This window comes from Salmo trutta, chromosome 4 (assembly GCF_901001165.1).
Source record: "Salmo trutta chromosome 4, fSalTru1.1, whole genome shotgun sequence".
NCBI classification, from domain to species: Eukaryota; Metazoa; Chordata; class Actinopteri; order Salmoniformes; family Salmonidae; genus Salmo; species Salmo trutta.
Window position 1 is genome coordinate 8,380,703 of NC_042960.1, and position 13,734 is coordinate 8,394,436.

General features: G+C 43.0%; 1 protein-coding gene across 1 annotated transcript in view; it reads left to right on the forward strand.

The window, feature by feature from the left end:
- arhgap10 (Rho GTPase activating protein 10) overlaps positions 1-13,734 on the forward strand; it is a 60,591-nt gene that overhangs the window by 26,048 nt on the left and 20,809 nt on the right. The window contains exons 6-16 of the mRNA XM_029749727.1: positions 1,201-1,311; positions 2,194-2,298; positions 3,227-3,356; positions 3,449-3,555; positions 3,812-3,906; positions 4,930-5,011; positions 5,189-5,231; positions 5,315-5,383; positions 6,451-6,525; positions 8,573-8,657; positions 11,229-11,287. Of these exons, the coding sequence (XP_029605587.1) occupies positions 1,201-1,311; positions 2,194-2,298; positions 3,227-3,356; positions 3,449-3,555; positions 3,812-3,906; positions 4,930-5,011; positions 5,189-5,231; positions 5,315-5,383; positions 6,451-6,525; positions 8,573-8,657; positions 11,229-11,287 (961 nt within the window). The remainder of the gene's footprint in view (positions 1-1,200; positions 1,312-2,193; positions 2,299-3,226; positions 3,357-3,448; positions 3,556-3,811; positions 3,907-4,929; positions 5,012-5,188; positions 5,232-5,314; positions 5,384-6,450; positions 6,526-8,572; positions 8,658-11,228; positions 11,288-13,734) is intronic.

Consider the following 13,734-nt stretch of genomic DNA (forward strand, 5'->3'; position numbering starts at 1 on the left):
AGTGTGTGGAGCGGTGTGACTGTCCACAGCCCTAGGGTTAGAGTACGGAGTGAGTTTCTCTTTCCTGCTCGGAAAGGAACGTCATGTTCAGTGTTTCTGTACCAGCCACCAAGGTCGTACCTCTGAGGCAGTAGCTTTTGGAGCGCCTCAAGACATCCTGAGAATGTAAATACAGTATCAAGCTTTACAGACAGTGTTGATTATATTGGGGTTGGTAATGGAAAAACAAACCCTTTTGGTTATCATTAAAGGTTATGTATTTCACTGAAGGCTTGTGGAGCTGTCCTTTGTATAAGGATATACTAAACTTACCATATAGTACCTTAGACACACAATCTAGTACCAGATTGCATATGTAATATAACCTAAACTCCCCTCACTTAACAATTGTATTTTGTATCCTATAGATTGCCCTTGTGGGAACTGTTCTGTTCTTCAGTCACTGACTCTTGTGGTGTATTCAGTGAGATTAAACTTTCTGGACATTTCAGGTAGAAATGTAAAGAAAGCTGACACAATTCTAAATTCTACTTGAGAGCCAATCATCTGTTATATGCATTACATTTCTGTGTTGTGATACCCTCCTGAACAGACCCCAGGGTTCTGTGTTTGGAACAGAGATTGAAATCAGGGCACAGTAGAATATATAGTGTTCACAGCCTTGTAGCTGCGAGGCACCGGCTCAACTCCCTCAACTAATCTGATGTCATACTGTACACTTGTCATGTGACGGGCCCGAGGCACAGGCCCAACCTATGGCACTAATGGAAAAACTACCAGCCGCTAATGGAAAAACTGATGCACTGGATTGAACACAATAGCATATTGAACACACTACACTAAAGTAGTAAATAACATTGAATACTGGGATGTTGTGAAGATCCAGTCAACAAACCATGTAGCCTAATCAATTAGCTTATTATCCAACCAAACAATAAACTCGCCAGTTGATTGGTCACTTTTTTGGGGGTGGGGCTGTCATACGCCACATGTCATCAGTGTCTTAGCCCTTCAAACTCTTTACCAAAGTTATCAAAAAAGAGACTTTCTCATTGCTCATCCTTTCTCTGTCTGCGGGACTCTGTCTGAATCCAATACAACTGAAGCTAGGCTGTGATCTCATCTGTCTGTGTAGAGACCTGACTCTACTGTATAATAACGCTGACATTTTCTCTCTCGCTCTCTCTCTCTGTTGTGCAGGCGGACAGCCAGGTGGAGACCATTAGACAGCACTTCCAGGAGGAGTCTCTGGACTATGTGTGTAAACTGCAGGAGATCCAGGAGAGGAAGAAGTTTGACTGTGTGGAGCCAGTGAGTGTTAGAAAATACATAATCACACACTCTACACCGGGTGGACAATACATTAACTCCTTCCTAATATTGTTTGCACAGCCCACAGTTGTCAAGTTGGCTGGATGTCCTTTGGGTGGTGGACCATTGTTGATACACACAAACTGTTGAGCGGGAAATCCGTCAGCGTTGCAGTTCGACAAACTACAGCCACACCCCGTTCAAAGGCACTTCAATCTTTTGTCTTGCCCATTCACCCTCTGAATTGCACACATACACAATCCATGTCTCGAGCCTTAAAAATCCTTCTTTAATCTGTCTCCGCCCCTTCATCTGCACTGATTTAAAGTGGGTCTAACATAGACTGACCAGGTGAAAGCTGTCATGTTCATGTTTTGTACACTGTCTCTTGTACACCCAATGTGTCTTAAAGGAAATAGTCACCATTTTTTTTGTTCCATTGTATTTGTACATCTGAGTGATGTTCTATCGATTTGTGGAGGGGGGAGTCATTTTAATGTTTTCATTTGTATCTGCGCTGTTCTGCGTTCAAGCAGGCAGAAACACAGCCAGTATGATGAGTTTTGCATCATATGACATTTGGATCCAGTGAGTGAGAGAACTGCTGGCGAATGCACCTTTAGTACTTGCCTAGCCTGGTCAGCAGTTCTGCTTTACAGTGCTCATTAACTTAGTGTACACCACAGTTAGTGTTTTATATAGGTTCCCTAGCAGTCAAATGAAGTGTTTTATAAACCAGCTCTTGACTTCAACTGATTTTTCAATGTCTTCACTCCACGTAAACCCCTGAGAAGTGAATGTGAGAAGTGTCGACAGACTCGTGTTACAATGCAAATGTCATTGTACTCTTCATTGTATCCCATGTTTTCTTTCTCTCCCCAGATGCTGGCGTTCTTTCAGACCGTGTTCACCTTCTACCACCAGGGATTTGAGCTGGCCAATGACTTTAACCACTACAAGAAAGCCTTACAGATCAATATACAAAATGTGAGACATTAGTCGTCACCCGCGTCTTATTAGATTTCTATTTAAAGATGGAATCCCCATTAGGGGAAACAGCGCCACTGTCCGCCCCCAGCACCTTTTGTTTTTGTTCATAATTTTTGCAGTGCAGATTCTGTTCTTCTATCGAGATGCAATGATGTCTTGGGGGGGGGTTGTGATTTGCAGTAACTTGTTTTGTTGTAATAGCCCAAACTGACATGGCTTTTTCACCATTAAGGATTCTAGTTTTAACCACATAGTACAAGGATGTCAGTATACTGTATGAAACAAAGTGGTGTAAATATAGGTAGGTGGCAGGTGTCTGAGCAAGGCATTTCACCTTAATGGTGCCTGTAAATCTCTCTGGATAAAAGTGTCTGCTAAATGACATTTTAAATGAGGTGATGATAATTTCCATCAATTTTAGGATTATTTATTAAGTTGTTGAATGTTGGCTTGTAATATAATATCTATAAAGCTGGTCTGCTTCTACTGGGACTTTCCCTAGGTACTCGAGGCTCTTTCTTTTTGACTCACGCTATTGTTAATTGTGTTTGGGTTAGTCTTAGTGTTTTGACTATTTTCTTTGACCCCCAAGCTTTCACTTTCACCTACTGTCAGGGGAGTTTCCAAAGGGAGCTGTGCACATTTTCTTTTCCAGTGGCTTTGCATTGTGTGATTGACCCCTGCATGACCGTTTTAGCTAGGGGTCACATGGGGTGTTTTCTTTCCTTGGGTGTGTCTCCCCGTAGTCAAAATGTACTACGTTGTGAAACTTGACCAAAAAAAACGTAATTTAAGGTTAGGGTTAAGCATAAGATTAGGCGAATAGACAAGGTTGGGGTTAATTTTAAATCAGGTTGGAGAGAAGTTACCGTACCTCCGGCTTTGCAGCTTGACCCGATAGTAACAAGACCCGTCCCCCATATAGACACGGAGTCGGTTTGAGGGCACGCGGGTGGAGGTGTTTGAGCTGATGAAGAGGATAAGAGAGGTTCCCCAGGAGTACAGACAGACCAGCCCCATCAGCAGCGAAGGATACCTCTACGTCCAGGAGAAACGTAAGGATAGAGGAACGACGTGTGTGTCCAAGAGGGGAGAAGGGCAGTTTAAACTGATTGTTTTACTATGAAATGTGTGTTCTTGTCCCCAGGGCCCCCTCCTTTTGGTTCCAGTTGGGTGAAGCGTTACTGCACGTTTGTGAAGGAACAGAAAATCCTACACATGGTCACCTTTGATCACAGGTCAGGAGGAAAGATGGTGAGTCTTGACCCATACAATCAAAGACAGGTTTTGGGAGCTATACAGAGTATGGTCCAAGTAGCACATCAAATGATTGGTTATTCAATGTGTGTATCCATCCCTATTCAAATACACCTATGAAGTCATAATTTGTCAAATCGACAATTACTATTGAAACCCGCATTTAAAGTCCAGTCTGTAGTCATTTTTACAAGGAACGACTCTCTTTCTTGCCATCAGAACAGGCTCTCTGAACAGTGATTCTCTCCCTCAGGGCGAGACGGAGTCGGTCACCCTCAAGTCTTGCGTCCGCAAAACCACAGATATGCTGGACAGGCGGTTCTGTCTCGATATAGAAATCACAGACCGGTATGTCGTCGCGTCGCACTACACCATTGCACTTCTCAATCACTTTAGTCATCATGTATTCTCTCTGGTAAGACACACTTCCACAACCACCTGTTAAAGTATCTCGTCTCATCAAGGAAATAAGGGGGATTTTTAGATGGATTCCCCTCAAGATCGCCAGACGTCACTGACTCATACATTTAGTGCATAAACCAGGGGGGTCGGTCAGTACCGTGGGGTGGGGGGGGGGGGGTGTTTATGCCATTAGACCTGGAAAATGTGATTACATTGCCACACTTGTAGCTTATTCATGCACTGTTGGCAGCCTTCCCAAATACACAGTAACACTCCCCATTTAACAGTTCTGCTTGGAGCCTTCGCTCCACACAGGTCCTGTGTACAGTAGAGCTGAGAGAGCTGCTCTCCCTAGCCTAACACGGGGTTGGGTTGGAGAGGATTTGTCATGGAAGATGGCCCCGCCACATAGCTGAGAGGATTCTCTATGCTCCTCCGCTACACTTGGTTGTAATAGATATGGCTCTTTTGTCACTCCGCTGAACCAAACTGCTATTCTGTCTGGGGTATTATTAGCAACAGCAACCCCCAAGCTTAGAGGGATTGAAATTTGTGTTGCACCCCTGGTGCCTGCTTGTCAGCCTGCAGATGTAAGGTATTTGGTATCTGAGTCCAACAGGTTAGGGTTAGCCTGATGTGGTAGCCTATTATAAAAAGTGGGGTAAATGAAGCTCAGGTATTCCTGTAATTTTGCTATTTATGAGCCCAGCCCCTCTGGCACATTTTAGGACTGACTCTAGATCAGTCTTAGACACATGAATTGACTTAGTAGTAATAGTAGTTTGTTGGAACCCCAGGCCCAGTCTGACAGAGAAAATTAGATGAGATTGACTGTACTTTACAATCCCCAAGGGTGAAATTCGTTTGTCATACAGCAGCCATAATTGAAAATGGAACAAACCCAAACGCCATTTTAAAAAAAACAATCACAAGGCTATTACAATAAATAATTGTGTGTTCTGTTCCCAGACCGGGAACGGTCCTCACGGTCCAGTCGCTGTCGGAAGATGACCACAAGTTCTGGATTCACGCCATGGGTGGGAAAGAACCAGTGAGTAACCACGTCACCCTGACAGCTCCACTGTAGTTTATATTGTCTATTGAACGCTACTGAAATTCTATGAAAGTGGTACATTAATGCCAGCAGAAGTCTTTTTTTTGGTTTGTGGTAACCTCTTGGATATCAAATGATCTGTGGAAAGCTACATATAATGCATTTTTTTTACAGGCTGGGCAGTACTTGGGTAAAACGTTTTCAAAAGAACGCGGAAGTAAGTATACAATGATTAGAAGCCCCTGATCTTCAAATTCAAATGACATGGATAATTAAATAACTGTTGTCATGACTCTGCAGTCGATGCACAGCTAGATGACGTAGGATTGTCATTTGTGAAGAATGCCATCAACGCCATTGAGACAAGAGGTAAGACAATGCATGATGACAATTGAAGGCCTAGGCAATATAAAGCCTACAGAAGCGTACTTTGTGAGGTTAGCTGACTGGCTAGAGCAGGGGTGGCTGTTAATTTTGTCTCGGCGGGGGTCGGGGTTTCAAATTTCAGGGGAGGGCCGCACATTTTTTCCTGGACTGATTTGGCTGTCAAGCAATTTATGGTCCAGAAAAAGGGCAGTTATTTGAAAATGTAAATCTGTTATTAATACGTACTTTCTCTCAAGTTTTAGCGGTTCAAGGGTGGCCAATGGTTATTTTTTACTCAGTTTGCCCACCCCTGGGCTAGAGGGTAGAGCGGTAAAGAGGGTTTTGTGAAATGTTGTGATATCTCCCTTTTAACACATGAGGGCAGACTTGGACCAATATCCAGTCATATCTTGTGCTGTGGTCACTGTTCATACTTTCCAGGTAGTGGTGCAACATATACACTGAGTGTACAAAACATTAAGAACACGTTCCTAATATTGAGTTGCACCCCCTTTTGCCCTCAGAAAAGCCTCAATTCGTTGAGGCATGGACTCTACAAGGTGTCGAAAGCGTTCCACAGGGTTGCTGACCCATGTTGACTCCAATGCTTCCCACAGTTGTCAAGTTGGCTGGTGGACCATTCTTGATAAAGAGGAAACTGTTGAGCGTGAAAAACCCAGCAGTGTTGCAATTCTTGACACTCAAACTGGTGCTCCTGGCACCTACTACCATACCCTGTTCAAAGGCACTATTTTGTCTTGCCCATTCACCTTCTGAATGGCACACATACACAATCCATGTCTCCAGGCTTAAAAATCCTTCTTTAACCTGTCTCCTCCCCTTCATCTACACTGATTGAAGTGGATTTAACAAGTGACATCAATAAGGGATCATAGCTTTCACCTGGTCAGTCTGTCATGGAAAGAGCAGGTGTCTTTAATATTTTGTACACTCGGTGACGAAGCCCACCTTTTTGATTTGAGTAAAACTGTATTTTCAAAGTTTATCCATTAATTCTCTTATGCTTGTTTGTGCTATTAAGGGCCATGTAAACTGTTGTCTGTTGTCAGGTATCAATGACCAGGGCCTATACAGAGTGGTGGGGGTCAGCTCCAAAGTCCAGAAGCTCCTTAGCCTAATGATTGGTAAGACATGCTCATTTATCACCCTTTAAAGTAACTGTCCAGTGAAAATCACTTAAGTTAATATTCTGTTAACTCCTGCCCAAATAATGCCACCTCAAACTTGTATCTCCAACAAAAGACCTGCTATTTTGTCAATGTCATCCTGTGTAGGATTAGCTGGCCAATCGGTGGTCTGCTCGCATTAATGTTTTTAACGACTGGTATACGCCCACACCATTCTGTTGGGGTATGACCACACCAGTCCAACACCCAAAAGCTGCTTTTTTAACATGCTTAATTACATTTTAGGGGGAGGAAAACGATTTCACTCATATTGTAATTAATTATAGGTCATGTTTCATAAAAATCTGGAACCATGGACAGTTAAATAATACAGTAGGCATTGTGCACCCTGTCTGGTCTATTTAGTAGTATTCAGAGTAATGGTTTCCTGCGACTTAGACGACGATGTAAGGCTTAGAGTGCAACAAGTGCTGCTGGTAACGCATTGGCATTCAAGTAGCCGAGGGGTGCCTGAGGCCCCCTTCCTGCCTGCACCCGGCCGTCCTTGCAGGGACTTCACTTGAGTCGCTCAGCGGGAGCTGGAAATTTGATTTTCTTTGCCATTCTCCTCTAAACGCTCTTTCTTGCTCTCCCTCTCCTACACTTTCTACCCCGCCGTCCTCTCATGTTCTTCTTTAATCCCCCTCATCTTTCTTCTTTATCCTCTACCCCCCCCCTTTATTACCTTTCCCACTCTCCCTCTCGACGACTGCCCTCTCTAGTAGACACCATCTGTGTCTAGTCGGCTGTGTGTTCTGAATCTGAATGGCAACAAACCCAGTCTGCCACCAGGCTGTCCCAGAGCCCACTCCAAACTTCCCACCTGAACCTGCCGACTCATACTTCACAGCCCATTAGCACACTGTCTGGTGGTGTAGACTGGGTTCAATTAGTATCTGTTTTCTTTCAAATAACATATGGACGCAGGTAACTCTGAGAGTTGCGATTCAGGTCACCAGTCATTAATTTGGACATGTTGTCTTTGTGACGTTAACCGTCCTTTTTCATTCCCTCAACACGGTTAACCATAAAACACAAGCATTTCACCAACAGCCATATCAGTGTATGTTCAACTCCAGTTCAATGGAGGGGTTAGAACGAGGCCAAAGCGGCAGAAGTGGATCACATTATTTTCCCACTGTGCTCACAAATCTGATAACAGTGAATTGACAGAACTCATAAAGCTTAGCATAGAGAATGGATATTTTACAGCTGGGAATAAAGAGGTAAAAGGACTTGGATACTACTAATGTAGAGTCAGTCATGTCCCAATATATCTGTAACAGAGTACTATGTGGGTTAGTTCATATTTGGATGTGCGCATTACAGTAGCTAAAAGACAGGCACACACCACTCTCCCACCATCTGTAGCTGTGTACACACACATTTGGCTGTTGGCCTTCTAGGAAAACATTTGGTCCAGCCCGTTGATGTTGGACAGGCCACTGTTCTGTGGGTAAATAAACACAGCCCTTCTGGTTTTAGTACCGAAGGGATACAGTCAAATGAAGTAAATAAATGGCCTGGAGCAGCAACCTACCTCCCACCAAGTCTAACCCCTTGGAGACCTCCTGGTGACCTGGGGCTTGGCCTCGCACCAACCTCTGACTCAAACATACACAACTATGGTGGATTATTCATCAGGTCAGCCCAGTATAGTTAAGCTTGGCTCGGTCCAGTTTGACTCAGTAGTGTGAGAAGGGTATACTTTAAGCCAGCCAGCAATCACCACTGGGCAGAACTGCTCCTCAAGACTACTGCAATGCTTTTATCCACATAAGACACAATTCACGTTATTCATATTTTAGCTTCTTTGCAGCCGTTCACTTCACCGTAGGGTTAAGTTACAACACACTAGTTGACCTACAAAACAAGTTTAGGCTCAGGGTATCATGGGAATTGGAGTGTACTCTACTAAAGTAAAAAAATGTATTGGTGCTTTGTATAATTTGTTGATTATGTTTTGGAGTTTAAAACCTTTTGGAATGTTTTGGTGTCATTACAGATGAGAAGAGTAACGATGTGGATCTGTCTACGTGTGAGGACTGGGATGTGAAAACCATCACCAGCACACTAAAGCTGTATTTGAGGTAAGGATCCTTTGTGTATAAATAACTCAGTCTGCTACATAATCGCTAGGTTATGTATTCATGTAGGCTATTATGTCTTATTAGCAATTAGCAAGCTGTGGAGACTTTATTCTAACTGTTCGTCATTGTCTGAGTTTGAAGTTATTCTACTCCGGGGGTAGAAGCATAAAATAATTTCCTGGAGCTCAACTCCTGCAATGCAACAGGTCATTCACATTGCCGCATAGACATCCATGCATTTAAATTCAGACACATAATCAATCCACTTCATCAACCGACCCCGTCTCTCTGACTTCATTATTCCCAGTCGCTGTGTGTTCTAGGAAATCCGTTGTTGACCTGAGACGCACTTGGTAATTGGTAGGGAGTCTTGGCCACTTTCTAGGAAGAAGAGCTGCATCCCTGGCTTCACATAGTTTATCATCCGTCTTAGAATGTATTGATTAGGTGACTAGGTGAAAAACAAAATGGTGGCCTGTGGCAGGTATTTTAACTACAAATAATTTACCGCCACACAACCAAGCAGTGATATGAATACATTAGCATGATAGGGATTTTAGTGTCATTGTTTCTCTGATCAAATCAATCACTCAAATTAGGTTGGATACCACATATTAAAGGAATCCTGTTTTTTAGTCCATGAGGCAATCGATTATATAGATTAAGTTATTGCTTGCTTTTTCAAATGGCAATTTAACTGAGTCTGAGATTTGACATTATAACACTCTGCAAGGTAACAAGTTAAATGTACCCTAAAAGCTAAGCCAAAGTTCTGTTAGCTAACTGAAGCAAACTCGCACTGCATATTCTGACGCCAATGCAATTACGGTATCCAATGTAAACTAATGAGTGATATTTGCATACTGTAGTGCTGCATAAACTGAAGGGTTGTTAGAGGTTTGGTTCGTTATGGAGCGATTTACTGAATAAAATTACAGCCATCTTATTGTTAACCCCAGGCCAGTCTGTTACACTTTCTTCTGCACTTGTTTTGGAATTAGTTCATTACGCTTGTTCAGTACCCCATGTGCCGTAAAAGGTTTAGTTATCAAAATGAAATTATAAAAGATTGGCAAGTTCACCAGTGCAATTGCCATATAGCCTATTAAATAATAAACTTGGAGCCAAGTCCATTTTTCCATCAATTGAATAACAATAAATAGAGAATTTTAGCTCAGTGGTCAATGTCAAAGCATGGGAACTGGAATGGTATCAGTCTGAGGCTAACAGGAGCAGGTCAGAAGTCACGGCACTGTGTGTTGTGACTGGCCAGGTTTTGCTGCCCTCCTGCAACCCTCACAGGAAAGTAGTTTGATGTTGCATGCTGTGGGTCATGGGACTGACTCTCTCCCAGGCTGGTCCCAGATCTGTTTGTGAGCTCTTGCCAACTCCTATGCTCGTTGGCCTCCCGAGTGGTGCAGCGGACTAAGGCACTGCAATGCAGTGCTAGGGGCATCGCTACAGACCCGGGTTTTCCTGGGTTGTATCACAACCAGCCGTGATCGGGAGTCCCATAGTGCGGCGCACAATTGGCCCAGCGTCGTCCGTGGTTTGGCCAGGGTAGGCCATCATTGTAAATAAGAATTTGTTCTTAACTGACTTGCCTAATTAAATAAAGGTTCAATAAAAAATTGCTGTAAATTGGCATGACTGCAGAAATAGATCTGGTCCCAGGCAGCGAACTGCCTTGTTTATGTAAAGGAGTTTTTCCTGTTTCATAATGCAACTTGACAGTCAGCCAGTGGGATTAGAGTGTTGGGCAAGTAACCGAAAGGTTGCTAGTTAGATTTTCCATCCTGTCGGCTCAGGGATTGTCTGCCCTTGAGCAAGGCACTTAACCCTAATTTCTCCAGTGTGTCCGTTGATGGTGGCAGACCCTGCTGCATTCTCCAATGGTGTCTCAGGGAGAGTAGGTATATGCAAAAAACACATTTCCAACTCACCCATGCATATTAATACACTTTTATAAGCACTCGCTAAATTATAATTAAGACAACATTTAGATTGCTACTGAGATATTGCAGCTGTTAATGTGACTGTCATTTATACATTGCACACATATGATAAAATGTGTTACTTTTTTACACAAGCAATCTAACAATCTAGAAAACCGTCCAATCATATGTAATTAAACTCATCTATTGAGTCAACTGAAACCTTATTACAGGCTTAAGTCTGCAGTAGAGACAGTAGATTTACTGTAAATCGTCCTGCAGCTCCATCCTCCATCTGTCTTCCTCTGGCCTGCTGCAGAGCCAGAGGGTCAGCCGCTCTCCTCCTCTGGTTCCTCAGGGGAGGCTAAGTAGCCTTGGCACAGGGCCTGGTGCAGCACTGTGAAAGGACCTTCAGAACTTGGTTATCTCACTGTGGCATGGTGCGCCATCTAATTCCATCCCTGACATGGCCACATTAATCATTGTGTGCAGACCCTATAAAACAGTGCTGCGTCTATTTCTGTCTCCCCCCCCACCATTCTCCCGCTCTTCTGCGCTCTCTTTTGCTCTCCACCTCTTCCACTCACTCTTCTCTCACTTTTGCTCTATGCGTTCTTTCTTTCCTGTCTCTCTCTAGGAGTCTTCCTGAGCCACTGATGACCTATGGACTCTACAAAGACTTCATCGCCCCTGCAAGTAAGTTTGGGCCGTCCTCACTCACAATACAGCTCTTCTCAAACCAAATGTAAAACTACTCACAGGAGTGTAGGAGCAGAGCAAAGGAATACTTCTCTATTTTATTGCACGTTATCAATGAGTGCAATGCTGTGTGCATGACTAGCAAGTGTTTGTCAGTGAGACAATTCATCGTCTAAGTGTCCCAGCGCAGTTAGATTGGTTATCATTTTCGTTGTCTCAGTAGTTCTATGGAAAATGGATGCCAGCGTAACTTTTTTTTTAATGTTCCACATCTTGTAGAGTCTAAACAAAGGCTTGTTTTCATGGTTTTCCTCTAAAAGTGCTTCAGCATGTAACCATAAAGCCTTTCATGTGACCCAGAGCGATGTCTTCATCTCTCTCACACACACACACACTTTAATTCAACCTTCATCTGCCATTAAAGTCACCTTTGGTTCTTTGCATTTAAGGTAACTTAAAAAGGAAGTGTTACCACCTGTTAAACACTATAAATCCTAGTATCCTACACTAATGTCCTCAAATGGCCCAGTGACTTTGAACGGAGAGAAACATGACATTTCTCTCCCTATATACTCCAATAGCCTGCCTGACATGTCCTGAGTGATCCTCCTAACATGATTTACCCTCAAGTCCCATAATTGGATCACGATGGAGTGTTTTTATCAGCCGTTTGCAATGCCCTCATAATGCAGGTACAGAAAAATGCATTAGCAATAAATATTTTCTGAAAGATGACAGCATCCATAAGAAGCTTTATTCCCTTATTCAAATTTGTGTCGTTCCCATAGTAATGGGGGGGTGCACGCCGGCTGTGTTTCTGTGTGTGTGGGCAGTAGCCATCAGATGCCTGTGTGTGGGTGTGTGAGGAAATGTTTAAGGGATGATCTTGTGGGTTTTATCACAACCCTTTTACACGGTAGCTTCTGTAGTATAATGCTATCTCTCTATAGCCAGCAACAGTAGCCTACATATCCCCTGGCAAAATTCACTCATGTCTAATATCAGCGGCAAACAGGAAGTTTGCTGTTCATCACATACTCTTTTTATTTGCTGTTAACCCTTTACTGCTTTCTTTTTAAATATGATAAAACCCATTGTAGCCTACACTAGCTGATTTAAGCCTATGTAAACGGCATCCATTGCTTTATTGTATGGTAGCTTGTACTGGGCTAAACGGTGACTGTTTTTGCTGTCATTCTGTTACCAAACTTTGCATCTGCACTGTTCTTCAACTACGTGTGTGTTCACTGAAAAAGGTTACAAAATTTCCAAAGTCGTCCTTGTGCATTGAGTTGTGTGGTAATTTGTTTAACTTAGCAATCATTGGTTTTTGTTTGGTGTACATTTTAAAGTGGAAAAAAATGGGAGTCTCCACACTGTTACTGTGGAATTGCCCTACTGTAACTGCACCAATATTGACTAGAGCTGCCGACAAATTTAAAACGGACGACCCTGTGTCTCCAGTGAATAGATCCGGAGTCGGTGGTTCCACGTCTCCTACTGTGACCGCGCCTTCCAGAGTGAGATCTGACTGCACCAGAGCGCTTGCTGCTCAATCCAAAATGTCTTTGGTTGGATTACCACGGGGGAATTCCAAGTCCTTCTCGTTCTATGCTGTACAGTTTCTCCGTTGTGGCGTCTTGCCACCTGAGGAATGGATAGTACAGCACTGTAATAACACAAATGTTTGTTCTGTTTTGGGTGGATTCCAATTGTATTTATTTAACCTTTTTTTGTATTATTTAGCCAGGGAGTCAGGCTGAGACAAGTCTCTTTCACAGATGAGCCCTGCATACACATCAATCAACAACAAAGACACTATACATGTACACATCCATTACACTATAAATGAAAAGCGTGAACAAAACATGAAAAGCAAGGCACAATCATATGAAACGCCTTCATTTAAAAAGCCTTCTAACGTCTATCTGAATTGCCCTAAAGGCACCAACTCCACCAGCTTTAAGGAGTTTTGCATATCATTCCACATGAGGCGCAAAAAAACTAAAAGCAGATTTTCCTGACTCTAGAGATTTGAAGGGCTCTCCAGGGTTAGCCATCCCAGAGTCTAGTAACTTATACGTCTAAAGTTTAACAGTGAGGTGTGGTGGAAGTTTATGCAAGAGGGCTTTATAGACGAGTGCAATGTACTGTGATAAACTGCGTCCAATGGCTTCAATACAGTGGCAGCTGTATATTCATAGACGGTAGTCAATAACCAGAATGAATGTTGACATACTCATTGGTTTTCTGCTATTAAACAAAAGGCAGGAACTGCTCCTCTAGAAACCTTTTAATTCTCAATTCCTTAACTAACTCATCAACATACTTTTAGAACAATAGCTTTTGGTCAATCCAGTTGCGCAGATATTTATAAGCGGGGACACGGTCAATGTCGGCTCCATCCAAAGTACATATGCATAAATAACTTTTTGTGATTTGAA